This window comes from Citrus sinensis, chromosome 9 (genome assembly GCF_022201045.2).
Source record: "Citrus sinensis cultivar Valencia sweet orange chromosome 9, DVS_A1.0, whole genome shotgun sequence".
NCBI lineage: Eukaryota > Viridiplantae > Streptophyta > Magnoliopsida > Sapindales > Rutaceae > Citrus > Citrus sinensis.
In genome coordinates, this window is record NC_068564.1 from 1664864 (window position 1) to 1692367 (window position 27504).

At 35.6% G+C, this 27504-nt stretch overlaps 6 protein-coding genes across 6 annotated transcripts; all 6 read right to left on the minus strand.

Moving 5' to 3' along the window:
- Nucleotides 1-10: 10 nt before the first annotated feature.
- Nucleotides 11-2560, minus strand: LOC102622626 (receptor-like protein EIX2). The gene is made up of 2 exons (XM_006490548.4): nucleotides 324-2560; nucleotides 11-199 (listed from the first exon to the last, which is right to left on the minus strand). Exon 1 carries the CDS (start codon nucleotides 1863-1865, stop codon nucleotides 327-329), a length of 1539 nt encoding a protein of 512 aa, XP_006490611.3. The 5' UTR covers nucleotides 1866-2560; the 3' UTR covers nucleotides 11-199; nucleotides 324-326.
- Nucleotides 1945-3021, minus strand: LOC127899716 (receptor-like protein EIX1). The gene has a single exon (XM_052433425.1). The coding sequence runs from the start codon at nucleotides 3019-3021 to the stop codon at nucleotides 1945-1947; it is 1077 nt and encodes a 358-aa protein (XP_052289385.1).
- A 4737-nt stretch (nucleotides 3022-7758) lies between these two features.
- On the minus strand, nucleotides 7759-9069 carry LOC102622917 (BAHD acyltransferase BIA1). The gene has a single exon (XM_006490549.2). The coding sequence runs from the start codon at nucleotides 9067-9069 to the stop codon at nucleotides 7759-7761; it is 1311 nt and encodes a 436-aa protein (XP_006490612.1).
- Nucleotides 9070-12650: 3581 nt separating this feature from the next.
- On the minus strand, nucleotides 12651-13675 carry LOC107178642 (BAHD acyltransferase At5g47980-like). Its single transcript, XM_015534058.2, has 2 exons — nucleotides 13033-13675; nucleotides 12651-12808 (listed from the first exon to the last, which is right to left on the minus strand). The coding sequence occupies exons 1-2, from the start codon at nucleotides 13673-13675 to the stop codon at nucleotides 12651-12653; spliced, it is 801 nt and encodes a 266-aa protein (XP_015389544.2).
- Nucleotides 13676-20594: 6919 nt separating this feature from the next.
- LOC107178643 (tetrahydroberberine oxidase-like) lies at nucleotides 20595-22371 on the minus strand. The gene has a single exon (XM_015534059.3). The coding sequence runs from the start codon at nucleotides 22306-22308 to the stop codon at nucleotides 20692-20694; it is 1617 nt and encodes a 538-aa protein (XP_015389545.2). The 5' UTR covers nucleotides 22309-22371; the 3' UTR covers nucleotides 20595-20691.
- A 2169-nt stretch (nucleotides 22372-24540) lies between these two features.
- On the minus strand, nucleotides 24541-26850 carry LOC112495605 (BAHD acyltransferase At5g47980-like). Its single transcript, XM_025092204.2, has 2 exons — nucleotides 26674-26850; nucleotides 24541-26136 (listed from the first exon to the last, which is right to left on the minus strand). The coding sequence occupies exon 2, from the start codon at nucleotides 26130-26132 to the stop codon at nucleotides 24828-24830; it is 1305 nt and encodes a 434-aa protein (XP_024947972.1). The 5' UTR covers nucleotides 26133-26136; nucleotides 26674-26850; the 3' UTR covers nucleotides 24541-24827.
- Between the last annotated feature and the right edge of the window lie 654 nt (nucleotides 26851-27504).

A 27504-nucleotide genomic window follows, 5' to 3' on the forward strand; every position in this document is an offset into this window, starting at 1 on the left:
AATTTGATTTTCTGACATTATTACATTAAGCAAAGCATAGATGATGAGCTACAGAGCCATATACAAGTTCCTTCAAGCATTCACCTAATATCATGTACCATTAAAATAAGACTGCATTGTTTTTGGAAAGCTTCTGAGTATAAAACAAGCACTCTGTAGAATAAAGGAGCGGACGCCATCCGAGAGAGAACAATAGCTCCTGCCAGAGATGTTGAATGGAAAAAAAAAAAAAAAAAAAAAAAAGACAATGACACATTAGTTTGAGAAGAAAAAGCATTTGAATAATATCATCATAACTAAAACACACTTGGAAACAGCGTTACCATTTAGCTTCTCATCTTTTGCTGAATTTTGCCAATGTTCACTACTGCTGTCACATAGAGCCAATCTTTTGTAACGGTCAAGAAATTGTAGAAACAATGTTTCCACGAATTATTCAGCAGTAGAGTGCCACAAACTCCCCAAAATCCAACAATGAAACCTAGAATCAATGTCACAAAAAACCCAAGAGTTATAAACTGATCCTCATCTTCTGAAGTGTCTGCATCATCTCTGCCTTTAGTAATGGCTGGACCTGGAGCTGATTCTTCATCCCAACACTTAGATGGAAGTGGGAGGCCACAAAGTTCAGGATTTCCATCATACACTGAGGCATTGAAGCTTTGAAGTTGAGTCCCTGTTGGAATTTTGCCCGACAAGTTGTTGTGTGACAAGTCCATGACACTAAGACGATTTACTTGGGAAAGGCTTGAAGGAATACCGCCAGAAAACTGATTTCTAGACAAATCGAGGAAATCTAATGACTGTAACTGACCAATCTTTGGAGTGATATATCCTGTTAAATTGTTTCTTGAAAGGTTTAAGCCAATCAATCCAACAAGATCCATTATCTCTTCAGGAACTTCTCCACCTAATTTATTACTTGAAAGGTCAACACTTTTGACAAGTCCCAGAGTATTTTTATACTCGTATTCACTTCCCTTCCACGTCAACAGTACAATGTCAAAAAATATGTGAACTGGAAGCATTGTTGTACGACTAGGAACAGCATAGCTAAAAGTAATGGCAGAGGAGTTGTAACTCCTTTCTTGGGTCATTGCAGTAAAATTGTTGAAACACTTCGGTATGTTTCCCGAAATATTGTTTAATGAAAGGTCCAAGATCTGAATATCGGCCAGATGACATAGCTGAAAAGGTATCTTTCCATAGAATCTGTTAGACCGGAGATCAAGAACAACTAAATTGAGTAGGCTTTCCCCAATCCATGCTGGTATGTTTCCGGATATAGAATTTTCTTCAAGAGCCACAACTCTAAGGTGAGTAAAATTTTTCAAAAGTGAAGGCAACTCTCCGGAGAAATTATTATGGTGTAAACTCAATGTCAGCATCTTTTGTAGATAACCACAAGAGTTTGGAATTTTTCCAGAAAAGTTATTATTCGCCAAGTTCAAAATCCTCAACATATTGAATTGAAGCCAACAGTCTGGAAGCTTTCCTGAGAGTAAGTTGCTGGAGAGATCAAGATACACCAAATTCTGGCCACTGAATGAACACAAAAAAGAAATTGGCCCCGAAAACTTGTTTTTGGAAAGATCTATGTAAAATGCATTAGAAGGAAGTGAAGGACTTGGGCCCTCCAAATGGTTTGAACTGATATCAATTCCAGGAGACTCAAGAATAAACATCGAAGATATATAATTTGGAAATCTACCGGTCATTTGGTTGTGAGAGAAATTTAAATCGGCTAATTTATGGGATGTATCTGAAAACCAATCAGGGATGGAATCTGAGATTCCAGCACTTGAGATATCAAGCACTGAAAAATGTTTTTGAGTTTGAAGCCATTTTGGAAAATGAGGGCCCATCTTTCAAGAGGCGAGGCTAATAGTGTTAAGTTGAAAAGGAGGAATCCAATCATGGCTAAATTCCAAAACCAGGAAGTTATTAGCTAAGTCCAGTAACTTTTAAGTATGAAAAATTTGAGAAGAAGTGTTCAGATATGACACCTTCTAATGAATTCCCACGGAGTGACAGACCCTCAAGCTTGAACATATTCTGAAAGAATTTTGGAATCTCCCCATCAAGCTCATTATCCGAGAGAGTCAGAGTCCTAAGAGAAATCATGGGTCCCGGAGCATCCGGAATCGAACCTTTTAAATGGTTCGAGTCAAGGTAAATTTCAACAATGTTGCTACTAACATTGAATAGCCAAGGGTATATAGAAGCAGTGAGATTGTTATAGGAGAGGCCTAGGGTTTCAAGAGATGGACTAGAATTGAGGTGTGAAAATGACCGATGAATGGTTGGTTGAAGTTGAAGATCACATTGCTCTAGATACAATGTTTTTAGAGAAGGGATCTTATCAACCTCTTGAAGCCAATCAGTGGATTTACTAAGATTACAGCTACTTAGATCAAGATATCTTAAAGAAAAAAGCTGAGAAATCCAATCAAGATTTCCAGCCCTTAATAATTTATTGTACCCGAGACTAAGGTACTGCAATCTTGAAAGGTTTCCAAGCAGAGGAGGAATTGGTCCACTGAAAGAAGCAGCAAAGAGATCGAGGTATTCCAATTTGCTGAGTGAACCAATGAACATAGGAATTTGGCTTCCACTGAAATTGTTGAAACTAAGGTCTAAATGTCTTAAATAATGCAGCTTAAGCAAAGCAGGATTAAGTGTACCTCTCAAGGACGCATTTCCGGACATCACTCTCGTTTGAATATCAAGAACTTTTACTCTTCCTGTGCCGTGAAGATCAAGAACTTTTACGTGACCCGTTTGGTTGCTACATCGAACTCCTCTCCAATTGCAACAATCTTTTTTCTCACCTTCGCTTCCCCAGGAGGAAAGAAAGCCAAATTCATCCACCAGGCCTTGTTTGAATTTCAGAAGCGCTTTTCTTTCCTCTTCTATGCACCTTATGCTACTAGAATCTGCAGTTTTTGGCTCTAAGTGCAACAAAATGATCGCAGAAAACAAAACCCTATATTGAAACAAAATGAACCATTTAGATGACATTGCTAACATTGATATATTTTTTTCCAATTTTTCCTTTTTCCATGGAGTTTAAGTTCTACTTGCTTTTTATATCCTGCACTGAAATATCTCTACTCTGTCCGACTCAACTAGTCTTCAGTCAGGAAAGACTTTTGATAGAAGAATTTGCTAGTCTTTCTTGTTTTCTTGCTCAGTTTCTCTTTTTGAAAATCATAAATTCATCAAAGATTCTCAGTATGAGTTTCGTAAATGCTGAATTTTGGTTCAGGGCACTGAAAATGATTTGGAGTCCAACAATTTTTTAACAGATGACTGACGGCTAATTCGTTAAGCTTCTATGAGACAATAATGTGCGTTGATGAGACACTATTAGGATGTGATAGTACGTATGAGATGATTAAAGAAGACAAAAGTCTCAGGCGAAAATATTATCAATAATATGTGGTGCAGTGAGGAGTGCATAAAGTTTTCACACCTATTTTTCTATGTACAAAAAATCATTATTAAAAATTTAATTAAGAATTAAGATTTTTCTTACGAACTCTCATAATTTTGATAATAGAAAATAACTTTGGCGAGATTCTTCTATTGCTATTTACAAGTAGGAGATTTAGATTATTTGGTTTTTTTGTAATCTATTTTTAACTGTTAATTCCTTAATTTATTTTACCATTACGTTATTTCTTTTTAGAGTAGGATTTAATGTTCCCCTTAAATGGTTGTTTTATTATTTTCATTTTTAAGAAATCTCTAGCTCTACAAAGTGTTAAAAAGAAAAAGAAAATACAATGAAAAGCTCATTATTTAAAATTTTTCCCCGAATAAAAAGGGGGAAAATAAATATATTTCCGCTGTTTCTCTTCCCATTTTTGTTCCCTAGACTCTTCTACATTTATCACCTATCAAACATCCCTCCCAAACTTTCCACACCATATAGTATTGAAAACGCTGAAATTGGGCCAAGGCAATGAAAATGCAAGTTTGGATCCCAAATCTCGCAAATATTTCTCCAAATATACCCCTATTTTAGACGAGTCTAATGACTAATATCTTTAAGCTGCACATGTTCCCGGGGGATTTTGGAATTCCTCCTTCAAGTTAGTTAGAATAGAGATAGAGATATGTAAGAGAAGCCATCTTCATAGAAGTATCAGGAATTGAACCTTGTAACTGGTTAGAATGAAAGTCAAGTGAAATAAAATTTTCCCTATCATTGAACAGCCAAGACTATACGGAAGAAGTGAGATTGTTTTCGGAGAGACAAGGGCCTCAAGGATGCACTAGAATTGAGGATATTAAGAGACGAAGGATTGACAGATGGAAGGTCATACGAGTATAAGACGAGGTTTCTAGAGAATGCAGCTCTATGGACCAGTCAGCCCAGCAATCAAAGACACAGCCCAAGCAATTCAACAGACAGCCCAGAAATCAGATCAAACAAGACCAGTAATCTGCTGTCACCACTCTCATAGACAAGACTTGCAGAGCAAGGCTGAGTGAACTTGTCACTGAAGGAAACGTGATTCCTGTTTTTATGAAAACAAAATTCTGTCTGCACAAATGGTACACACCACATTGAGAAATAGTGACTCCATTTCTTGTATAAATATCACTCTTTGCAAACTTTTCATCAATCAATGAAATCATAATCATTCCAGCTCATCACACAAATTCTTAGCTAAACCAATCAGTAGATTTAACAAGATTGTTCTCCTTCAGCTTAAGATATCTTAGAGAAGAAAGATGAGAAAGCCACTCAAGGTTAGATGATTAGAGCCGAGGTCAAGATATTGCGACCATGAAAGTTTCCCAAGTTGAGGAGGAATTGGTCCTGCATACTAAGCACTAAATAGATGAGGTACCTCAATATGCTGAAGGAACCAATGAAACGAAGATATAAATATATCTTAGATGTTGCAAATGAAGCAAAAAAGGGCGGATTGTCCCTTTCAAAGCCTGGCCTCGACAGACGAGCCGGACGTTGGTGAAAGAATAAGCTCAATTACATGGCCTGGTCTGTTGCTACAGTTAACGCTCCATTTACAACAATACCTTTTCTCATTTTCTTGTCCCCATGAAGATGAAACACCAGATTCATCCATCGGGCTTCGTTTGAAAGTGAGAAGCGCTCCCCTCTCCTCATCAATGCACCCTATTACGTCGTTAGAATCTGCAAACCTTGGCTCAGAGTTTATCAAAATCATAAACAAAACTAGATGTTGAAGAAAACTTCCACCTGTACACTCAATTCTGATCGCACCGCTGCAGCTGCTATAACGTCGCCATTGGAATTCCTGATTACCATATCTAGCCCCGGTACCTTATATTTTTCCCAAATTTGCTGCATGCAAATTCATGATGTACCAATTTTCTGTAGGTGGTCTGCAAAGGGAGATAGCTTGCGAACGAAAATAACATTTGAAAAAAAAAGTGTAGGAAAGTAGACAAAAGTCAAATCAATTTTGTTAGTTCTCAGACTTTTCGCAGAATTCGAACTCAGGTGACTAATTAAATAAAATTATTTGAAATTCAATTCATAAGGTTAAAGTTCATCCATTTTAGAACGACTTTTATTCAAGTAAGCTCGTTAACTTATTTTGGATGGATCCAGTGTGCATTAGTGCTAATATAGTTGCACCAGGTACGAAATTAACATAATAACGTGAATTTGGAAATGTTCGTTTGTAGAAAATTTTCATGCTCGATCTTTTGGGATATTTTAGGCGTTGTAGACATGTCAAAGGATCTTGAAATGATTTCTATGCTCATTAATTTCCATATTTTTGTCTGAAAGGGAAATCTCGGTTGATTCAATTTAAGAATACATAATGGGAAGGTGCAATAGATTAGTTGGAGAATGGTTTCTCTCGCTACAACTTCGACTTCTAATTAATGTTTGGAAAAAGTGTTGGTATTGGACCTCCTGGTGGAGAATTGTTTCTTTTCCATGTATTTTAGTTAATTGTTATAATATTTAATACATGAATAAATAAACAACAAATGAACAATAAATGCTCACCAAATTTAAACTAAAAGTTTTGGGCGTGTATTGATGGTGCAGTCTTGTTAATAGCTGCCGAATAATAAATGAGAGATTGTGGCAGGTAAGCTTTGAGCTGGTACGTTTTTCAAAATATTAATACTCACATGGTGAAATGTACGCCATCGCAATGTGATTTCTTATACATTCATGGCTGCAGGCCCACTCGCATTTATAATTTTTTATGTTACTGTAAATAAACAAGCGATTCTCCTTGTTAAGAAAAAAAAAAAAGGACTTTCATTTTTTTAATTGTTTTCACCATTTGGCTTCTGCTAAAACTATCTTAACCTACCGAGTAGTTTCAGCTGTTAAGGATCACTAAATAATATTTTATTTTAAAAAGTGAGTTAAGATAGAAATTAAATTTATCCGGCCCTTGCCCATCCCTTTACATCTATTTTTTTTGGGAAAAAATCGATTAATATTTCCTTAGATTTTAGTTTTTAACTTATTCTTTCTGCAGTAAGAGACCAATTGAATAAATTATTGGTTCAGAGTAATTTAATTTATGGGTTTAAATAAGTAAACTAAAATAAAACAATTAAAAGATGAATAATAAATTACTTTAATTCATGAGCAAATCGGTGTGATCTATTCATTCAGGCCGCTCTTATTATTTTCTTAAACAATGATATGTGTAATTAAGAGCTGCTAAAACTGAAGCCACAGAATGGGGCATGCAGATTGTTAGAGATGCACATGTACGCGCTTTGATTGTGGAATCAGACGCACAAGAAGTGGTTAACTTAGTAAACAACAGGCAGTGTAGTAGAATCGAGATTTATTGGGTACTTTTAGAAATCCAAAGCTTAATGAAACAATTTGAACAAGTTAACATCAAGTATACCCATAGATCTTGCAATGCCATTGCCCATTCTCTAACTAAACTAACTTTAGAAAAATGTGAAATTATTGTACGGATGAGTTCATACCCTTCACATTTGATGTACCATTTTTCTTCCTTAAATTAATAGAATCTTCTTTTTCAAAAAAAAAAAGAGCTGCTAAAACTAATAGAGATATTTTACCAACCTTTCTGTTTTGCTTTTTTATTTTGTGCGCGATCCAAATTTATTTTCCGTCTAAAATAATTATATTCAAAGACCCATCTACCAACATTGAGGGAGTTAAATCAAGACTCCAATCCGTCCCCTCCTTCATGAGGGGACAGGTTGGTTGATAATTACCACTCAGCCTTTCAGCTGTCCATACTTAGATGTTGACATGTTCAATTTGAAAAGGCAGCAGCTGGTGAAATTGAATGATCAGCCAACTCAATATTTATTATTCAGACATGTTAATTGTTGATTTGTGTATAGAATTAACATATCCCCAGTTTCACTATGTACGTATATTTTGTTTTTTGTTGCTTTTACTTTTTCGTAAAAATTAATATTTCGTTAGCACAAAATCAAATACATGGTACATTTGGTTAATGCTAATAGCTGCGTTTGACAAGAGAAACAAAGAAACAAAGAAAATGTTGTAATTCAAAACTTCAAATATAAACATAAATTATATGAGAGAGATGGGTTTATTTCAAACAATTCAATGAAAATAAATGAAAATACATGCAATTTTCTCATGGGTAAATGGAATGAAACATAAAATATGTCGGCACATAAATGATACTAAAGCAAGTCGCCGGATTTTTTTTTTTAAAAAAAAAGGGAAATACCTCAATTTTAAACATCCACATCAAGAAGGCAAACGGATCAAGCTGCGAATTTCCTTGTTGAGTGATTTGCTACTGGCAAGACGCTTGGATTAGGGTCAGCAAATGCAAGAAGCTCTTCGTCTCGTTCAAACAAAGCCATATCTTCTTCACTCAGACTCACCAACGCTTCTATTCCCTCACCGTTTCTTGTACTCAACAGCATTATCATGTTGTGCATATAATTAGGGATTGTTACCCATACGGGCTTTCCCAATCCGAAATCTGTATCGTACATTGGGAGTCTGGATAAGTCTGAATACATATAAAAATCTACTGCATCTCCTTCGACCCCGTGCATTAAGGAACTCTTCTTCTCCAAAATATTTTGCATCCCATTTTTACAAAATTCATCCTTACCTTTCCGAAGTTGATGAACCAAGTCTTGTAATTCTATCTCCCTTTGGGTTGCCTTGGCAGGAAAATCACCAACAAAATTGCCCACACAGTTATCAGGCAACGGCGGGGAAACCATCCTACGCAAATTCATTGAGTGTGCTGTTAAAGACACCCGTGGAAACCCCCGGATTGATCTTGATGCAGTTATAGTACTTTTCCAAATGAGTGCGACAATAGCTTCCACTCGTGTTGGTTTTGGCACGCTTGCACTGGTAACTTTAGCTTTAAGTTGAGCAATTTTTGAGGCATGAAACACAAACCTCTTTGTAATATAATTTTGTCCGGTAACATCCGCATGAGGCTCCAAGGAATCATCCGGAGGAAACAGGGAAGCTGCAATAACATATTCAGGAGTATTAACCTTTGCCTTATTGCCAGGATCAAGAACGGTGGCTGCCCAGCTTTTGGCCAAAAAGCTAGCCGCACATCCATCAGCGATCTTGTGCGAAAGGCAATTCCCTACTGCCACTCCTCCGCATTTGAAAATGGTGACTTGTGTGAGCAACAGAGGACCTGAGCCGGCTTTTGTTGATTCAATCTCAATTGGAAGGAACTCTCGCAGTAACTTATGATCGTGTTGTTGAAGAACTTCAGATAAAGGGTAATTTGCCCTAGCTTCAACGAATACCGCCCCATTGTCATTACATTCAACTAAGACATTGTCTTTGATTATCCCGGCAAATGGGTAGAAGTTTTTCAGAGTTTCTGGTAATGCTGCCTTTAGGCGTTGAGACATTTCGGCACCATCAGCGTGGTGACCATTATTGCTGTAGAAAAGGATTGCTGCTGTATATTCAACAGGCATGATCTGGTCGAGAAGGGAGAGCTTAAAATTTCTGAGGTTATGGGGAGTTGGAGAAGATGGTTTGATGGTTTCTCTAGCTAATATCTCAACCTCTAGTGCTCTAACCATCTTGGGCTCCGTTTAATTTCTCTGTGAGTGATGTTGCGTTGGTCTCTGAATCCCCTGCTTAATATATAGGAATTAAATGATTGAATTAGTGGATACCAGCTAGTTTGGTTAACAGATGGAAAAATCTTTGTTAGTTCTCACCTATTGGAGAAACTCTAAGACACTAAATTACTCCTTCATTTATTGATTCTTATTATGTGGATATATTTGAAGTCATAAACTGTGAAAAAATAAAGACAGGCTTAAGAATAATTAATACAACGGTTGGATAATAATATTGGAGCACGCAACGTTGTTTTCTCACTCTCTCTTGCAGAAAAATAAGTCCCCCAGTTGGTTTCGGATAGATTTATTAATTATCATTCCTGTTTTAAAGTAAATATCATCTTTGGATAGAAATCTCTTTTTCACCGTAAGCGAGCTAAATGTAGACACTGAGTCCCCATAAATTTGTTAGAGTCAGCACACAATATAATGTTGTCTGATACAGTGACCTCTCCACTCCCTCTATTTGCGAAACCTCAAGGATAAAAAGTTGTTTTATTACCAAGTTTTTATTTGTTGTTTTATTACTAAGTTTTTATATATGTCTCTCAATTTATGATAGATTATCTACACTTATGTAAATCTGGGGTATAATAAAAAATGAAGGTTCTCAATGGAGAGAAAATTTATTTTCTTTGAACTACTAAGTTATTGTTCTTGCGTTCCAATTTATGATTTGTTATGTATACTATAGTAAAATTTGGGCCATCAATGATAAAAATAGTTTGAAGATAAAAAAAGAATAAAATAAAACTAAAAGATTTTATTTCTAGGTTTTGGTACTGTAGTTTTCAAACAGTTTCTTTGATTAGCCATCCGAATTCGGATTTTGGAGAAGATAAGGATTTAAAAATGATTTGTTGTTTATCTATCTGTCTTTCAAATAAATATTTAAAAAACATGGGGCCGTAGTACCGAGCAACTCTGCATTTTGTAGATATGAACCTTTTAGTGAGGAATAAGTTTTAAGATTTTCAATGTCACTTGCATAAGGTTTGAGAGGGACTACAACTTTGATATACTTCCATGCACAATTTGTCCATTCCACGAAATAAACACAAATTACCCAATGTACTTAGCAAATAGCAACTCCTCATTTAGAACGTTGCTGAAGGTTAATTGACTTTCTAGCTAAGTTCGCGGCGTCTATTCTTCTCTCTTTGAGGTTAATGGTCCAAGCTTCTTCAAGGCCTAAAAGTTTTATGTTTATTTTTTTAATTTCAGATTTTTAAATTGGACTTTAGTTTTGATACATCTAGAAAGACATTAAATTACACTTCAGGTACTGATAAATATATTAGGGTATATTTATCACTAATTGTATAATTTGTATTATACTCTACAATGTAATATTATAAAAAAGGAAAAAAAAAACAAACGCACGAATTAAAGTGGGGCCAATTTATTAATTTATATATACGTACAAACACGTGTTGACGGATATGTCATTGTTTTCATGATGTTTATAAGTCTTATGAATCATAATTAGACGTAAATAAATCTTTTCTTTGAAGAGTGTGATTTGCGTTCAAAGAATTAATACATCATTGTTAATCAATGAGATCATTATATTTCCAAAAATAGTACTATACTGATGATGCATTTACTAAACGGAAATCAGAATGGGTTAAAATTGAAATAAGCTGAAATCGAAAAAGAGAATTGAAATCAAAATAAGTTGCTTACTTGAGCTGTACGAATCGAAATAGTAATGAACTGCATTATTTAAATGATGTTTAAGATAGCGTGTCTATTTATTAACTAGATGATTCACAAATCACAAGTTACAAAGTGAATTTATTACATTATTTGATCATCACTTGATAAAACACATCACACCGCCACACTATTCAAGCTACAATTTAGAATACAATATTTAAAAAATGCATGGATTTGCTTCTTACATTTTTGTTTTAGTAGCATTGACCATGGGAGAAATTTATTAATAACAAATTAAAAAAAGAAACTTATTCATCAAATTAATGTGTCTTGACTCTCAAATTCTGTCTCTGTGCGTGCGCTCGCCGAAAGTAAAATACCCATTTAGTACAAGAAAAAAAAAATAATGATATCCATTACTAACGTGTTTTAATTGACCGAATTATCGGACGACGGGTGGTACTTTATAACATAGGTACGGATAGTGGAGTGGTTGAATATTATTAACCATTTACTTAATTATATAGCTAAAGGCAGTTGACGAACGACTTTGGTGCCCGGACTGCTGCTTCTTTAAATTGCAACAAAATTAGGTTCTGACTCTTTTTTTTGGTAAGAAAATGGTTCTTTCATTCAATAGTAAAAAGAAAAAGACATTATATCTGCTAGAAAATTATGCAGCCATATGACAGAATCTGAGCTTTCAGAGCTCTTTTAGCAAGAGAGTGAGTAAATTTGTTACAGGATCTCGAGATATGTTGCACCATCACCGATGGGTAATATGCCTTGCTGCTTTGACTTTTGAGAAGTGAGCAGAGCTCCCTCGTTTATTTTTATACGGCAAGGCTAAAAGTCAAAGAAAAAAGATTGCCAATTAGAACTGTCTACGGATTACGAATCTATGATGTCTTTTACCAACTCGTGATATAAATTTTGTTATAATTCACTAATTCAGTTATATCTTTTAATGATTCTTGTACCTCTTTTAGGCATGTCGCGTGGAGATTTACTATTAAGTTTCATATGATCAAGATTTATCACATATTAATTTATGGGTAATACTTAATTTAACGGATAAAATCTCTTTAGGTGATATAAGACACCTATAAAATTAATATCGAGAGAAATACTTGTATCAAAGTTTAGGTGTGCGAATTCATTCATTATCAACAATTCATTGGTAGTTGATGTGCACAATCTAGGCCCATAGAGCTTTTTCGCCAATATTGGGAGAGATTCAAATTTTAATTTTTCAAGAGTTAATAGAGATTGTAGGCATTTCTTGAAGAATTAAATTGCTTAACATACCATTATTTTATTTCTTTCATAATTTTCTTGAAAATACGCCAACTAAAGTGATTTCTCAATTTTTATTAAAAACTCTCACTCACAATCAAACAATAATTTTTCATTTTTTTATTTTTAAAAATTCTACTAGTAAAAGTTGTATTAATAATAATTCTAATTGAAAAATCTCTCCTCGAACGACTCTTAAGTTTTATTATCATTTTCATCATTTCATAATTATTCTTGTATTTTTTTTCCTTTGGTACTCTTTAACTATTTTAGGCTCTCCTTATTTTTAAATTTACTTTCAAATTTTTTCATTCAATAATTATTGTTAAAGAGAGGATAAGAAAGGAACTTTATATTTTACTTCTTGTTGGCAATACTACAAATCAGCATTTCTATAAAACCTACAAGATGATAAATAAGGAAACTAAATATATACATAATGATATGATATACATTGGAGAATCCTGATGTTGGTGATTGTACATTATAAAAAGATAATAATGTTATATTTACTAATTTTGAATACTTAATTGAGATACTCAAGTTTGGGGAAAAAAAAATCGCCATTTCAAACGTATATCTCACAGATCCGAAAGCAACCCTGGCCTCTGATTCGTTGTGGGCAAGACACTTGGATTAGCAGCAGCAAACGCAAGCAGCTCTTTGTCATGTTCAAACAAGGCCATATCTTCTTTGCTCAAACTCACCAACGCTTCCATGCCCTTACCATCTCTTGTGCCTAACAACATAAACATGTTGTGCATATAGTTAGGAATTGTCATCCATATTGGCTTTTCCCATCCGAAATCTGTCTCGTATTTTTGCAGTCTACTTAGGTTCGAGTACATATAGTAATCAATTTCATCTCCTTCCACCCTGTTGATTGCGAGACTCTTCTTCTCCAAAATAGCCTATATTCCGTTTCTAGAGAATTCATCCTTCCCTTTTTCTAAGTAGACAAACTAGGTCTTGCAATTCTATCTCCTTTTCCCTCGTTTGCGATAATAGTCCCCAACAAAATGCCCGCACACCCATCTGGCAACGTCTGCATAACCATCTTTCGTAAATTCATTGAGTGCACTGTTAAAGATAGATTTGGAAATCCTCGGATTGATCTTGAAGCAGCTATTGTACATTTCCAAATGAGTGCCGTGACAGCTTCCACACGCGTTGGCTTCGGCACGCTTGCACTGGCAACTTTAGTCCTAAGTGCAGCAATATTTGAAGCATCAAACACAAACCTCTTTGTTATGTAATTTGTTCCGATCACGTCCATGTAGGGCGTCAAGAAATCATCTGGAGGAAAAATTGACGCTGCATTGTACTCAGGGATGTTCTCCGAAGTCTTGCCTGAACCGCGAGCTGTGGCAGCCCAGTTGTTGATGACTGTGCTTGTCGTGCATCCATCTCCGATCTTGTGCGAAAGACAATTTCCAATTGCCACTCCCCCGCATTTGAAAAATATAAATTTAATAAGTAGTAGAGGAGCTGAGCCTGCTTTTGGGGATTCTATCTCAATTGGAAGAAACTTCCGCAGAAACTTTTGAATAGGTCGTAGAAGAATGTCAGCTAATAGGTGTTGGAAAATTGATGGTGAAGCAGACATGCAATTAAAGTGAAATTGAGAAATAACGAGACAACAGAATCACACAGGGATACCAGAATTTACGTAGTTCGATTTTTAATCTATGTCCACGGTGAAAATAGAAAGAAAATATTTTACTAATGAAAAATAGTTACAAGTATTATGATATTTTAACTCATTACTCAAAATCTCAATACACTCAAACTCTCAAATCACTTAATCACTCAAGAGTTTACTAAACTTTTAAAAACACTCTCTATTATTTTGAAAAACGTGTGCACCGAAATGAAATTTGACATTCCCTCCTCTTTTTTTTTTTTAAACAGTAGGCAGTTGGATTGAGCTTCGACGTATTCAACCCCATTGTCTTTACATTCAACCAAGATGTGATCTTTGATTATGCCGGCAAATGGATAGTAAATTTTGAGAGTTTCGGATAGTGATTGCTTTAGATGTTGGGATATATGCGAATGGTGATGAGTGTCATCATTACCCCTATAGAAAAGAATTACTGCTGTATATTCCACAGGAATGATCTGGTCCAAAAGGGATAGCTTCAAATTTCTTAGGTGATGTGGAGTAGGAGAAGAAGGCTTGATAATTTCTCTCGCTAATGTCTCTACCTCTATTGACCTACTCATCTTATATTCTTGTCTTTTGAAATTCGTGACCAATTTGTGACCTTATTTTTTAAAAAAAGACCTGCTTAATACATAGAAAATCTAAATGCTTGAATCTTCTTAATAGTACACCAAAATTGTATAATTAACACCATCTTCGCTTGTATTGGTATCAGCACTCAATTTCATATTCAAATGATTTGGACATGGAATGCTTGGGATTAAAGGCTTATTCTTAGCCCGTGATTTGAACATTCATTTTCATGTGTTTTGAAGGAAACTTAGCTATCTTTGTATCAAAATCTAGGGACCATCAACTTCTTGTAAAATTTTCGTGATTTTCGGATTGGTGTCTTGCTTTTTTTTCGCTTCCTTATTTGTTTCCAAGGAGGCAATTGGTCAACAAATTTCTTGGCTAATTTGGGTCTGAAAAAGTCTTCGACTCTGTCGACTCCAAATTCGGGTCAATGAAAAGCAAGACAATAAATGGAGTACTTTACTTAGCTTTAAATTATCTACATTTTTGCGGATAATGTGGTATTTTCATTTTCTAGCCGTAGAATATCTTCCATGCATTAAATTGTTAGTAAATTGATCGGTGCAGCAAATATGCAACTAAAGTGAAATTGAGAAATAATGAGACACAGAATCACACAGGGACACCAGAAATTATGTGGTTCGGCTTTTAGCCTACTTCCACGGGCGAAGACAGAAGAAAAATATTTTACTAGTGAAAAGAAGTTACAAGTATTGTAGTATTTTAGCTCACTACCCAAAACCCCAATACACCTAAACTCTCAAATCACTAGACTCTTAAATCGCTCTCTAAATAAAGAAAAAAGAACTAAAGAATTCGATGATTAAAATGAGGGAAACGGCCCTCTATTTATAGCAATCAAATGATTAATGCGCACTATTATTTTATTATTTTTTTTCTTCTTCCTTATGCGGCACCATTTTTTTTTCTTCTTCTTTTGTCTTCTTTCCTTTTTTTTTTTTTTTGCTTTTGCGGCGGGGTATTGACATTCTCCCACTTGGAAATTAGATTGAGAATCAATCAATCTCCACACTATCCTTCCTGCTTCGCCTATATTCATATTTCCTGCTTCGCCTATATTCATATTGCCTACGTTTCTACTAGGCCACAAGAGAATCTACTCTAGACAAACTTGTCAGCATTTATTGGCTTGGTCAAAACATCTGCTAGGTTCTCATTCGTATGGATTTTCTGTAAATCCACATTTCTGTCTTCCACTACTTCTCGAACGAAGTGATATTGAACTCCTATGTGCTTTGTCCTGGAATGAAAGGTTGAATTCCTTGCAATGTGCAAGACATTCTGACTGTCACAAAACACAAAAATTTTCTCTTGTTTGTGCTCGAGCTCCTCCAATAACCTTTGTATCCAAATAGCTTCCTTGCAAACTTGTGTAGCTGCCATGTATTCTGTTTTTATTGTAGATAAAGCCACAACAGTCTGCAGTTTTGAAACTCAACTTACAGCTGCTCCTGCAAGTGTAAACATATAGCCAGTAGTGGATTTCCTTTTATCAAGGTCTCTTACAAAATCTGAATCAACATAGCCCTTGACAAAAACTCTGATCCTCTATAACATAATGCAACATCGGAGGTTCCTCTGATGTACCTCAGAATCCTCTTCACAGCTATCTAATGCTCTCCACCAGGATTTGCCATGTATCGACTGACTGCTCTAATTGCTTGTGCAATGTCTGGTCTAGTACATATCATAGCGAACATCAAACTTTCCACTGCTGATGCATACGGTACTCGAGACATTTCATTTCTCTTTGCTTCATTACTAGGACACATATTTGAGGATAATTTGAAATTAACAGGAAGTGAGATAGAAATTGGTTTACAATCGTGCATGTTGAAGCGTCGTAAGATTTTCTTCAAGTAGTTCTTCTGAGAAAGCCAAATCTTCCTGTTATTTCTGTCTCGGTGAATTTGCATCCCTAGAATCTTATTTGTCGGTCCTAAATCCTTCATTTTAAACTCCTTAGCCAATTGTGCCTTCAATTCTTGGACTCGATCTTTGTTGGGGCTTGCTACCAACATGTCATCCACATACAACAGCAAAATGATGAAATCATTATCTTCAAACCTCTTGTAATATGCACAATAGTTTGAATTGAGTTTGTTGTATCCAAGGCTCATGATGAAGGAATCAAATCTCTTATACTAACACTTCGACACTTGTTTAAGACCGTATAGAGATTTGTTCAACCTTTTGGTTGGAGCATATAAATTTCTTTTTCAAGTTCTCCATGAAGAAATGCAGTTTTTACATCTAACTGCTCTAGATGTAGGTCAAATGTAGCACATATCGCCAAGATTATTCTAACTGTCGTGAGTCGAACTACCAGAGAAAATATCTCGTTGAAGTCAATACCTTCTTTTTGAGCATATCATTTCACCACCAATCTTGCACGATACCGCTCCATTTGGTCATTATTATCACGTTTGATCTTGTAGATCCATTTGTTTCCAATAGTTTTTCTTCCACATGGTAGTGGTACAAGTTCTCATGTATTATTCTTGTGTAGAGCTTTAATTTCTTCATGCATTGTTGTCATCCATAAAGCAACATCTTAATTGTTTAAAGCTTCAAGGAAAGTTGATGGCTTTCTATCCTCTGTTAGAAGACAATATGCAACATTAATCTTTGAGACATACTCCGAGTGCCACGTTGGCGGTCGTCTCTCACGAGTTGACCGACGAACTTCTAAAGCCTCAGACTCGACTGGTTCTTGTTCCTCGTGCTCTGGTGCTGCTTCAAAAGAATCTGAATATACTTTTTCCAGATTATTTTTCATATATACCGGTACAGTTTCTGACTTTTCTTTTACAGTGTTATCATCTTCATCTCTCCTTTGAAATTGATCCTTTATAAAGATAACATCTCTACTGATGGCGATCTTGTGGGCAGTGGGATCCCACAGACGATACCCCTTTACTCCATCAGCATATCCCAAGAAGATACACCTCCTAAATTTTGGATCTAACTTTATTCTTTCTTAGGCATTGTACATCACGTACACATGACATTCAAATGCATGTAGGTAGGAGTAATCAGTTGGCTTTCTAGTCCACATCTCCATCGTTATCTTCAGCCCAATTGCTGTGGATGGCGACTAATTTACTAAATAACAGGTAGTTTTGGCTGCTTCTGCCCAGAATGAATTGGGTAGACCAACGGTCCTCAACATAGTTCTTATCATTTCTGTAAGAGTCATGTTCATCCGCTCTGCCACTCAATTTTGTTGAAGAATGTATGCTACCGTGAACTGTCTCTGAATACCTTCTTGCTTACAGAAAGCAAGAAACTCGCCGTCTGTATACTCTCAACCATTATATGTCCTCAAGCACTTGATCCTTTTACCAGATTCAAGTTCCACATGCGCTTTATATTCTTTAAACATTGAAAATACATATGACTTCCTTAATTGGATACACCCAACATCTCTTGGAATAATCATCAATAAAAGTCACCATGTACTTTGCACCTCCCATGGATATGTCTGGTGATTCCCAAGCATCAGAATGAACCAATTCTAGAATGCATTTATTTCTAGTAATAAATCTACTGAACTTTAATCTATACTGCTTACTTGTAACATAATGCTCGCAAAATGGTAAGTTTACCGATTTGAGCCCTGGAAGTAATTTTCGCTCAGAGAGAATCTTCAAACCTTGTTCCGACGTGTGGCCAAGTTTGAGATGCCATGCCATCGTTGACTCTTCTCCATTTGATGCGACACACGCATCAGCCTCCTGTAGTGTTTCTCCTTTAAGCATGAATAGATTAGTACCGATCTTTTCTACCTTCATCAATACAAGTGCACCTTTAACAATCTTTATAATCTCATTTTTCAACATGAGTTTTGCACCCATGACTGTCTATTTGTCCCAGAGACAATAGATTCTTCTTCAGACCTTTGACATATCGTACCTCCTTAATTGTGCGTATTGTACTATCAAACATTTTGATTTTGATGGTACCAATACTAGAGATCTCTAAGGCATAATCATCTCCCATATATACAGATCCTCCTGAGATAGGTTCATATGTATGGAATCATTCTCTTCGAGAGGTCATGTGTCAGGTAACTCCTGAGTCTATGAGCCAGACGTCAGATAGTCGTTTTCTGCCTTCTGAAACAATTGTTGCCTCGTTGTAGAGAATTTCTCCATCATCCAAGGTACTTGTTATACACCCCTGAGCATTTGATAACTCAGGTTCTTTGCCCTCTCTTCTCTTCTAGTTGTTCCAACACTTTTTCTTGACGTGCCCTTTTTTGCCACAATTATAGCATTTAACATTTTTTTTCTTCTAGATTTTAATTTACCATGATTGTGACTCCCACTGGGGCCACATTCTGTTGATCTCCCTTTCGTCACTGATTGTGCTTCTGCTTGCTGCGAACTTGCTTGTTGGTCTTCCTTACTTTTTCGTCTGCTTTCCTAATTTAATACGGAGGCTGCAACATCGTTGAAAACCAGACTGTCCGCTAGATTATTGTTCGTCAGGTTGATGATGAGTTGATCATACGAATCTGGTAGACTTTGAAGTAGAAGCTCTACACGTTCATTTTCCTCTATTTTATGACCCAACGTTGTGAGTTGTGAAAATAAAGTTTTCAAGGTGTTGGTATAGTCCGTCACCATTGTAGATTCCGCCATTTGAAGAGTATAGAGTTTTCTCTTCGAGAAAATTTTGTTGTGTAGTGACTTGGCCTCGTACAATTTTGTAATAGTATATCATATTTCCTTCGTTGTCTTTTTCTCCTCCACACTGGATAACATCCCGTCTGCAAGTGCTAAGTGTAGATCAGCAATTGCATTGTCGTCCATCTCATTCCACTTGTCATCATCAGTTATCTCCATGGGCCTTTCTCCAATTACTGCTAAGCAATTATTTTTCCTTAAAATTGCCCTCATCTTCATTTTCCACAATGAAAAATTATTTCCGTTGAACTTCTCAATTTCATACTTTGCCGCCATTTTATTAATAAATACCGCACACAAGCTAGTGTACCACCGTGAATAGTTGTGAGTATGTGTGAGAATGTACACCAGGAAAGTTCTCAGAAAAGACTGGAGGGGTCACAATGGTCCTACTTAAAACCCAGACTCCTTAGGCTCTTGTTGCATTTGTGACATAACTTTCTTAGACATGTACAAAACCACACAATTGCTCTACTCACACCACTATTCCCTGCTTTGCACCATAAAATTCTTGGATCGCTCCCATCGTTTATCGTGAATAGGATCATATATGTGAACAGTGTGGTATACGTGAACAGTACCCGACTCTAAAAAAAAAATACAACCAATAGCTCTTATACCATTGTTAGTAAATTGATGGGTGTAGCAGATATGCAACTAAAGTGAAATTGAGAAATAATGAGACACATAATCACACAGGGACACTAGAAATTACATGATTCATCTTTTAGCCTACGTCCACGGGCGAAAACAGAAGGAAAATATTTTACTAGTGAAAATGAGTTACAAGTATTGTAGTATTTTAGCTCATTACCCAAAATCTCAATACACTCAAACTCTCAAATCACTAGACTCTTAAATCGCTCTCTAAATAAAGAAAAAGGAATTGAAGAATTCGATGATTAAAATGAGGGAAACGCCCTTTTATTTATAGCAATCAAATGGCTATTGTGCACTATTATTTTATTAATTTTTTTTCTTCTTCCCTATACGGCGCGGCACCATTTTTTTTCTTCCTTCTTTTTCTTTTTCTTCTTCCTCTTTTGTCTTCTTTCCTTTTTTTTTCCTTTTGATTTTGCGGTGGGGTGTTGACACAAATTAAGATACTAAATTTGTGCTTTGATATTTTCTTTTTATTTATTAAAATCTTCTATAAATCAAAGATATTACATCTGCCGTATAAAATTTTTCCAAATAATTTGATACAATATTCTTTTCTTAATTTTAACGGTATCTACTCTATACAATTCACCAATTCGGGTATAGGATAAAAGAGTAAAAAAAAATGTTATTATTACTTTTACTTGAACCTAATAATGTTATTGATCAAAGAAATTTGAAATCTTTTGAAAATTAACCTTCATGTTGATAATGGGTGTCCAATGCATAGCGATAATATAAGAGTACTATCTATATATATATATATAATTAAAAGAACAATAAAAAATAAAGATGCCTTTATTACTACCATTTCAAGCCGCGAATCCATACAAAGCAAAAATTCTTTAACAATTCAATCACATGTATCCGACCTGCATTACGAGCTGCAGTTGATACATAATGAAGGTATGTCGAAAGGGAAGCTTTGTACTGCCTCACATTATTATATATATATAAAGTCTATTTCAGTCGGTACAAGATCAAATGATAAAGAGAATCCTGATCCTATTAGTGATGTTTCTTTTTAATGCCACGATAAATGCGCGATGGGATGCTTTGTTCATTTCTAAAGAAATTACCAGGATCCACCTTAGTTTTGACATCAACCAACCTGTAGAAATTGTTCTTGAAATATTTTTTCCCCCAAATACTGGCTTCTTTGACGCTTGTGTAATTATTACCATAATTATTTCTTCCAATTTCTATATCCTTGCAGTTAAAATATGTAGCTCGAGGATTTTTGGTAACATAGGGAGTCATGTACTCATAGAGCTTTCTGTCCAATTCAAGTACCTTTTGGGATTCTTCTCCATCACTCCATGCCGCAAAGTACATCATGTGGAATTTGTTAGTTCTATGCGGGAACGCGATTTCTGTCTCAGGGATCTCATTCAATCTTCCACCATAAGGAAATGAAATCACGTAAATATTGTGCCCCCCTTCTTCATAGAGAATCTCATACATCCCTTCCAAAACTTCAACAGGAATAGGCTCCCTCACATAGTCAGATTTTGCTTTCAGGTAGTATTTGGTGTAATTAACCCTATCAAGCAATAGTTCCAAATTCTTGGATGCTCTTATTTCGAATGCAAAATGGTAGACGGTAGATTCAACCCAGCTCATTTCTTGGCAATCTTCTTTCACCAAACCAAGTTCAGGGAATCTCTCCTGCATCAGTGGAAGCAGCCTATCAACCCCACCAAGATACACGGCTGAGAATGTTGCCACCAACGCCCTCTTTCCTTTCTGTGATTGAAGGCCAGCACTGATGACTAATTCTTTCGGAAGATCATACGCAATCTGCTGCCATTTGTGATGGATCTGTGATGCATTTTGTTCCAAGGTCTTTGGAACAGTGAATACAGTCACAATTGATGGAACATCGACTAGGTTTACTTTCCATGCAACAAGGACTCCAAAGCTAGCTGCTCCACCTCCTCGAATGGCCCAAAAAAGATCTTCTCCCATTGATTTTCTGTCAAGAATCCTGCCATTGACGTCGACCAAGTGAGCGTCAATTACTTGGTCAGCACCAAGACCATACTTACGCATTATGTAACCAAACCCTCCACCACTTAAATGTCCACCAACCGCTACAGTCGGGCAAATTCCTGCCGGAAAAGCAAGATTTTTGCTCTTCTCAGAAATTTTATAGTAAAGTTCCCCAAGGGTGGCACCGGCTCCAACCCATGCTGATTTCGCTTCTGCATCAACGTCGATTTGACTGAAATTTATCATATCAATCATCACAAATGGAACTTCAGAAAGATAAGAAAGACCCTCATGATCGTGTCCTCCACTTCGAACTTTAACCAGTAAGTCATGCTTTTGGGCACACTTAAGCACTGCTTGAATTTGGGATACGTCAAATGGCGTCACAATGACTTGAGGTCTCCCGTATTCGGGCGGTTTGTACAGAAGATTTTGTTTCAAAGAATTCAATATTGATATATATGAAGAGTTATTTTGGGTGTAAGTTACTTTAGAAATGAAGGTTCTCTCAGAGTGTACAGAAAGGCACTGAAGAAACTTTTCGTTAGTGTCATGAGCTAGAGCTATCCCATGAAAAAATGATAGTACAAGAACTAAAGTGAATGGGAAAGCTTTAGTGATTTGAGGCTTCATTTTGGTTTGTGTAATTTGATGTGAGGAGCCAAAGAAATTAATCCCTTATTTATACTATCGATCCAACAACTCTCTCTTGGATTAAACTGATTTTAGAAATGAGGTGTGCGGTGTATGATAGTTGAATAATAGTGCTTATTTATAGTTTTATGTTATAATCATGATCAAGTACAATTATGATTACATCAATGGGAGTTCAATTTAGTGGCAAATTCAACGGTCTTACTGGGTGGGCTTTTTGCTGCAATTTTTTTTTCCCTTTTTTGGCAACTAGGCGGCTTAGGGCAGAACAGGCTTAAACTAATAATGATATAGCATGAATCATGAAATTCTCGTAATAATGATTAAAAATAATTAGTATAAGTAGCAAATTCCAAAATCGAATAATAAAATATTTGCATATTTGTACTTAATGCCGCTGTGTACGTCTGTTTGCTTCTGTATTTTTCAATTTTGGTAGATTCTTTGTCGTTTTGATAGGCATTTTTATGCCTCTTTTGCGTCTTATATATATAGTAGATTATTGTTTAAAAACATAAACGTATTTTATGACTAAAAACATAAGAATTGGTTGAGTGGGTAAATAAGGGCAACTGATAGATGTATTTAAAATCCATGTATACAAACAAAGAAGGTTCAATTATTTCAATGATCATGCATCCAAAAGATTCCCTGTAATGAAGTCTGTGTCAAACTGATTTTAAAACTTTGACAGTCCAGTTTGGTGTTTGTTAAAAATATTCTATAATTATTTTTGGTAAAATTACTCCAATGTACCATAGATTTTAAAAGTAAAAGATGAAATCGATTACAAATAAATATATGTTCTCATATGATGGGGGGTCTTGTTCTAGGATTTTCAGGTATTCAAACTAAAAAACTAGCCTTTTGGGTGAAGTGACCTATCCTCCTTATAAATTTAAGTATCTCTCCTTTACTAGTCAATGTGGAACACAACTCAACAATCTCCCCTCCCGAACGAAACCACCACCAAACTTCGGTCCTTTTGTCCTACACATCTGAGTTATTCCACCACCACATTCCAGCTATTAGGGTCTAGCTTTGATACCAATTGTAGATGGCGATTGATTTACCACATAACAAACAATTTTGGCTGCTTCTCCCTAAAATGAGTTTGATAGGCTAGCAGTCCTCAACATGACTCTTAGCTTTTCTGTAACAGTTCTATTCATCCGCTCAGCCACTCCATTTTGTTGAGGATTATATGCTACCATGAACTGTCTCTGAATATCTTCTTGCTTACAGTATGCAAAAAACTCGTTGTCTATATACTTTCCATCATTATCTGTCCCTAAACACTTAATCCCTTTCCTGAATTCAAGTTCTATCCACGCTTTGTATTTCTTGAATACTGGAAATACATCTGACTTTTTCTTGATTGGTTAAACCTAACATCTCCTAGAATAATCACCAATAAAAGTCACCAAATAATTTGTACCTCCCAGAGACATGTCTGTCGATTCCCAAACATCAGAATGAACCAAGTCTAAAATGCATTTACTTCTTGTGTCTGATTTGTTGAACTTCAATCTATGTTGCTTACTTGTAACACAATACTTGCAAAATGGTAAGTTCATTTATTTGAGTCCTAGAAGCAACTTTTGTTCAGAGAGAATCTTCAAACCTAGTTCCGATATTTGGCCAAGTTTAAGATGCCACATAATTGCCAACTCTTCTCCATTTAATGAAACACATGTATCAATTTCCTATAATGTTTTCCTTTTAATCATGAATAGATAGGCACTGATCTTTTCCCTCTTCATTAACATAAGTACACCTCTGACAATCTTCATGATCACATTTTCCACATGAGTTTTACAGCAAAGACTATCTATTTGTCCCAATGATAATAGATTTTTATATGTGAACAATATTGTATAAGTGAATAGTGTCGTATATATGAACAATACTGTATATGTGAATAATATCTGGGCTCTAAAAAATACAACTAATGGCTTTGATACCAATTATTAGGGGGGCTTAGTCTAGGATTTTCATGCATCCAACCCAAAAATTTAGCCTTTTGGGTGGAGTAACCTATCCACCTTATAAACTCAAATATATCCTATTTATTAGTTAATGTAGGATACAACTCAACATCATACAAATTATTATTTTAAAAAAAATCCCTCTTAATTTTGAGGTTCATCTCAATAGCTATAATAGCAACCATAGTCTCTGATATTATTCCTTGGGTACATACCATAACCATCTAAGTAAGCTAACATCAAACCTATCTTTAAAAACAACACCACAAACTTCAAATCATCTTTTGGTTAAAAGCTAATCAGAACCGAAGAATTATTAGCTAACGGCAATTCAATTACTTATAACCAGAAAAAAAAAATCATTAAAAACATTCGTAAAAGGAATGAATTTAATTGATGATAAAGGTCACAATGGGGTTTTTACCCAAAGTAGGCAAATTTCAATTATTAGTACATGACAATCAAAACAAACAACACTTAACGTCTTCACGGTCTGATGCGTCTTCGCCATCAGTTGATAGGTGGATTAACAGTAGCAAATTCAAGCAGCTCTTGGTTACGTTCAAATAAAGCCATGTCTTCTGTCCTCAAAGTCACCAATGCTTCAATTCCTTCACCATCTTTTGTGTCGATAAGGAGAAATAAATTCGGAAACACATAATTTGGGAAAGTCACATGCAATGGCTTTCCCCATCCGAATTCAGCTGCTTCATAAAATGGAAATCTAAGAACGCTCGAGAAAGTGAAAAAATCGATCTCGTCCCTTTCCAATTTGTCCTTAATTGACTCTGGAATATTGAAGATACTCTTGGTTTCAAGCAAATTTTGTAAACCGTTTTTGCTAAATTCTGCCTTTGCTTTCCTTAGAATACAAACCAACTCATGTAATTCTATCTCCTTGTCACTCGTTTGGGCAGAAAGATACCCAACATTGTTGCCCACAGAGTTATTGGGTAAGGGTGGCACCACCAGCGTACGCAAGTTCACCGCGTGTACTAACAAAGAGGCTCTTGTAGAGCCACGGGTTGATCCTGACACATCCCTCGCACATTTCCAAATGAGTGCAGTCAAAGCTTCCACACGTGATGGTTTTGGCACGCTTGCACTGGCGACTTTAGCCTTAAGTTCATTTATTTTTGAGGGATCGAATACAAACCTGATCTGTTCACATCTTGAAAGATGTACGGGGAAGGCCACGAAAAATTCACTTGGTGGAAAAATAGATGCTGTGACAAATTCGGGAACCATTATTGCCTTGCTTGACTGAGCACGAGCTGTGGCTGCCCAGATGTTAATGAATGTGGCTAGCGACATTCCATCGATGAGCTTGTGTGAAGAGCTAATTTCGAGTGCCACGCCCCCGCATTTGAAGAATGTAACTTGAACAATTAGTATCGGACCCGTGCTTCCTATTGGGTTTTCTGTGTCAAACGGATGGAATTCCTTGAGTATATTCTGATCAGGTTTTTGTAGATATTCGGACAAAAGACGATTTGCTCGAGCTTCGATATATTCAACCCCGTCGTCATTACATTCAATTGAGACCTCGTCTTTGATTTTTCCAGCAAATGGGTAGAATTGTGCGAGAGTCTCGGATAAGGATGACTTGAGACGTTGGGATATTCTTTCAGTTTTAGCATCGAGATCACCGTCGTCTTCATCATTTGCTTTGTAGAGGAAAATATTGCTTATGTACACCGGAAGAGCGATCTGGTCGAGAATGGAGAGTTGAAAATTTCTTAGCTGATGAGGAGTTGGGAAAGAAGGTTTGATGGTTTCTTTTGACAGTATCTCGACTTCTACTGCCCCACTCATTTTCCTGTCCAATAGAGCATCAAAATTTAAATGCCAAATGAGGTTTATTCGGAAATTTAATGTCTGGTGTAATTTGAAACTCACTATTCACTTCAAACAACATATATAATCTAATCTGATTGAGGAAAATTCAATGTTATTCGGAAACTATAGCACCTCCATTGTGTATTATCGTTTGTACAACAATCAGAAAGCTTACAAAATATGAAGCCTCAATAACAAATGTACATTTCCTCACTGTAATTTTAAATAAAATTAGATGCAATAATTTTTATTCGATTTAATCCGTTCAAGAGTGTAGAGATGATCGATTATCAAAGTTTGACCTGCATGAGTAGTATCCTATAGACAGTGAACTACAGTAAAATAACAAATAAACTTCTAGTAACAAATCAAAGTAAAATAACAAATAAACCTGTATTAACAAATCAATCAGAAAGCTTTCCGAAAAAATAGTATAGAAATCATTGAAAAAGAAGGGAAAAGAAAATCTGATCAATAAAGGGAAAGAAAAAAAAATAGAGGCAATACTAATACTTACTTAATACTCGCTGTATACGGCTATTAGCTATCAATTGCTTGGCGAGACTTCTAGTCGACTGATATGCATGGTGCAGGTAGCTTCCTCGGTATTTAAGATCAAGTAAGTTTTGCTGCCGGCCTAAGCAAAAGGACAAGTACTTGTGCCTATTATAGCCAATAACCATTAAAAGAACATAAAGAATTAATTTTATGACTAAAAACATAATTATGTCGTTGAGTGGTTGTCGATAAATGCAAGCTTAAAATGATGTATATATTTTTAGAGTAATGCTACGTTTATGTTTACAAAGTGGGGAAATGAAGTTTCTATATATATTCTAAATGATATGGCTTTTTACTTTTGTGAACTTATCTCATAAATGATAATATAAATAAAGTACTACAACCAATCACATATACAACAAGAATTAAATATTGGTGAGTGCATATTACGTGGGATACAAGAATATTCAACTTTATAAATATATCATTACTCATATTTTCCAAACCATATATAGCTAGAAAAAAACACAAAAATTTTCTTATAATAAATTTTTTTATTTAATTAGAAAAAAGAAAAAGCCTTTTATTGTCTTTGGAAAGATTGTTGCTTCACTTTTGTTCAAATGTCATTGCTCTTTTAAAAAATTCAAATACATTAGTAGTTTTTACAAACAGTTAATTATTTTTTCCTTTTATTTTTAATTGTCAATTTTATTCGAAAAAAAATTTGTGTCGCTAGGTTCCTTGACCATGCTTGCACGTTATAAGGTTGCCTTAACAAAACATTAACAAGATTATTTTAGCCTCATAACAACAAAGGGCTAAATTTCCTACAAAATTATTCAAA

Coding starts and splice junctions, on each gene's coding strand:
- LOC102622917 (XM_006490549.2), bottom strand. CDS start 9,069: ATGGTTAGAGCACTAGAGGTTGAGATATTAGCTAGAGAAACCATCAAA.
- LOC112495605 (XM_025092204.2), bottom strand. CDS start 26,132: ATGAGTGGGGCAGTAGAAGTCGAGATACTGTCAAAAGAAACCATCAAA.
- LOC127899716 (XM_052433425.1), bottom strand. CDS start 3,021: ATGTCATCTAAATGGTTCATTTTGTTTCAATATAGGGTTTTGTTTTCT.
- LOC107178642 (XM_015534058.2), bottom strand. CDS start 13,675: ATGTCTGCTTCACCATCAATTTTCCAACACCTATTAGCTGACATTCTT. Junction 12,809..13,032: donor AGATAGAATTGCAAGACCTA/GTTTGTCTACTT, acceptor TTATGTTGTTAG/GCACAAGAGATGGTAAGGGC.
- LOC107178643 (XM_015534059.3), bottom strand. CDS start 22,308: ATGAAGCCTCAAATCACTAAAGCTTTCCCATTCACTTTAGTTCTTGTA.
- LOC102622626 (XM_006490548.4), bottom strand. CDS start 1,865: ATGGGCCCTCATTTTCCAAAATGGCTTCAAACTCAAAAACATTTTTCA.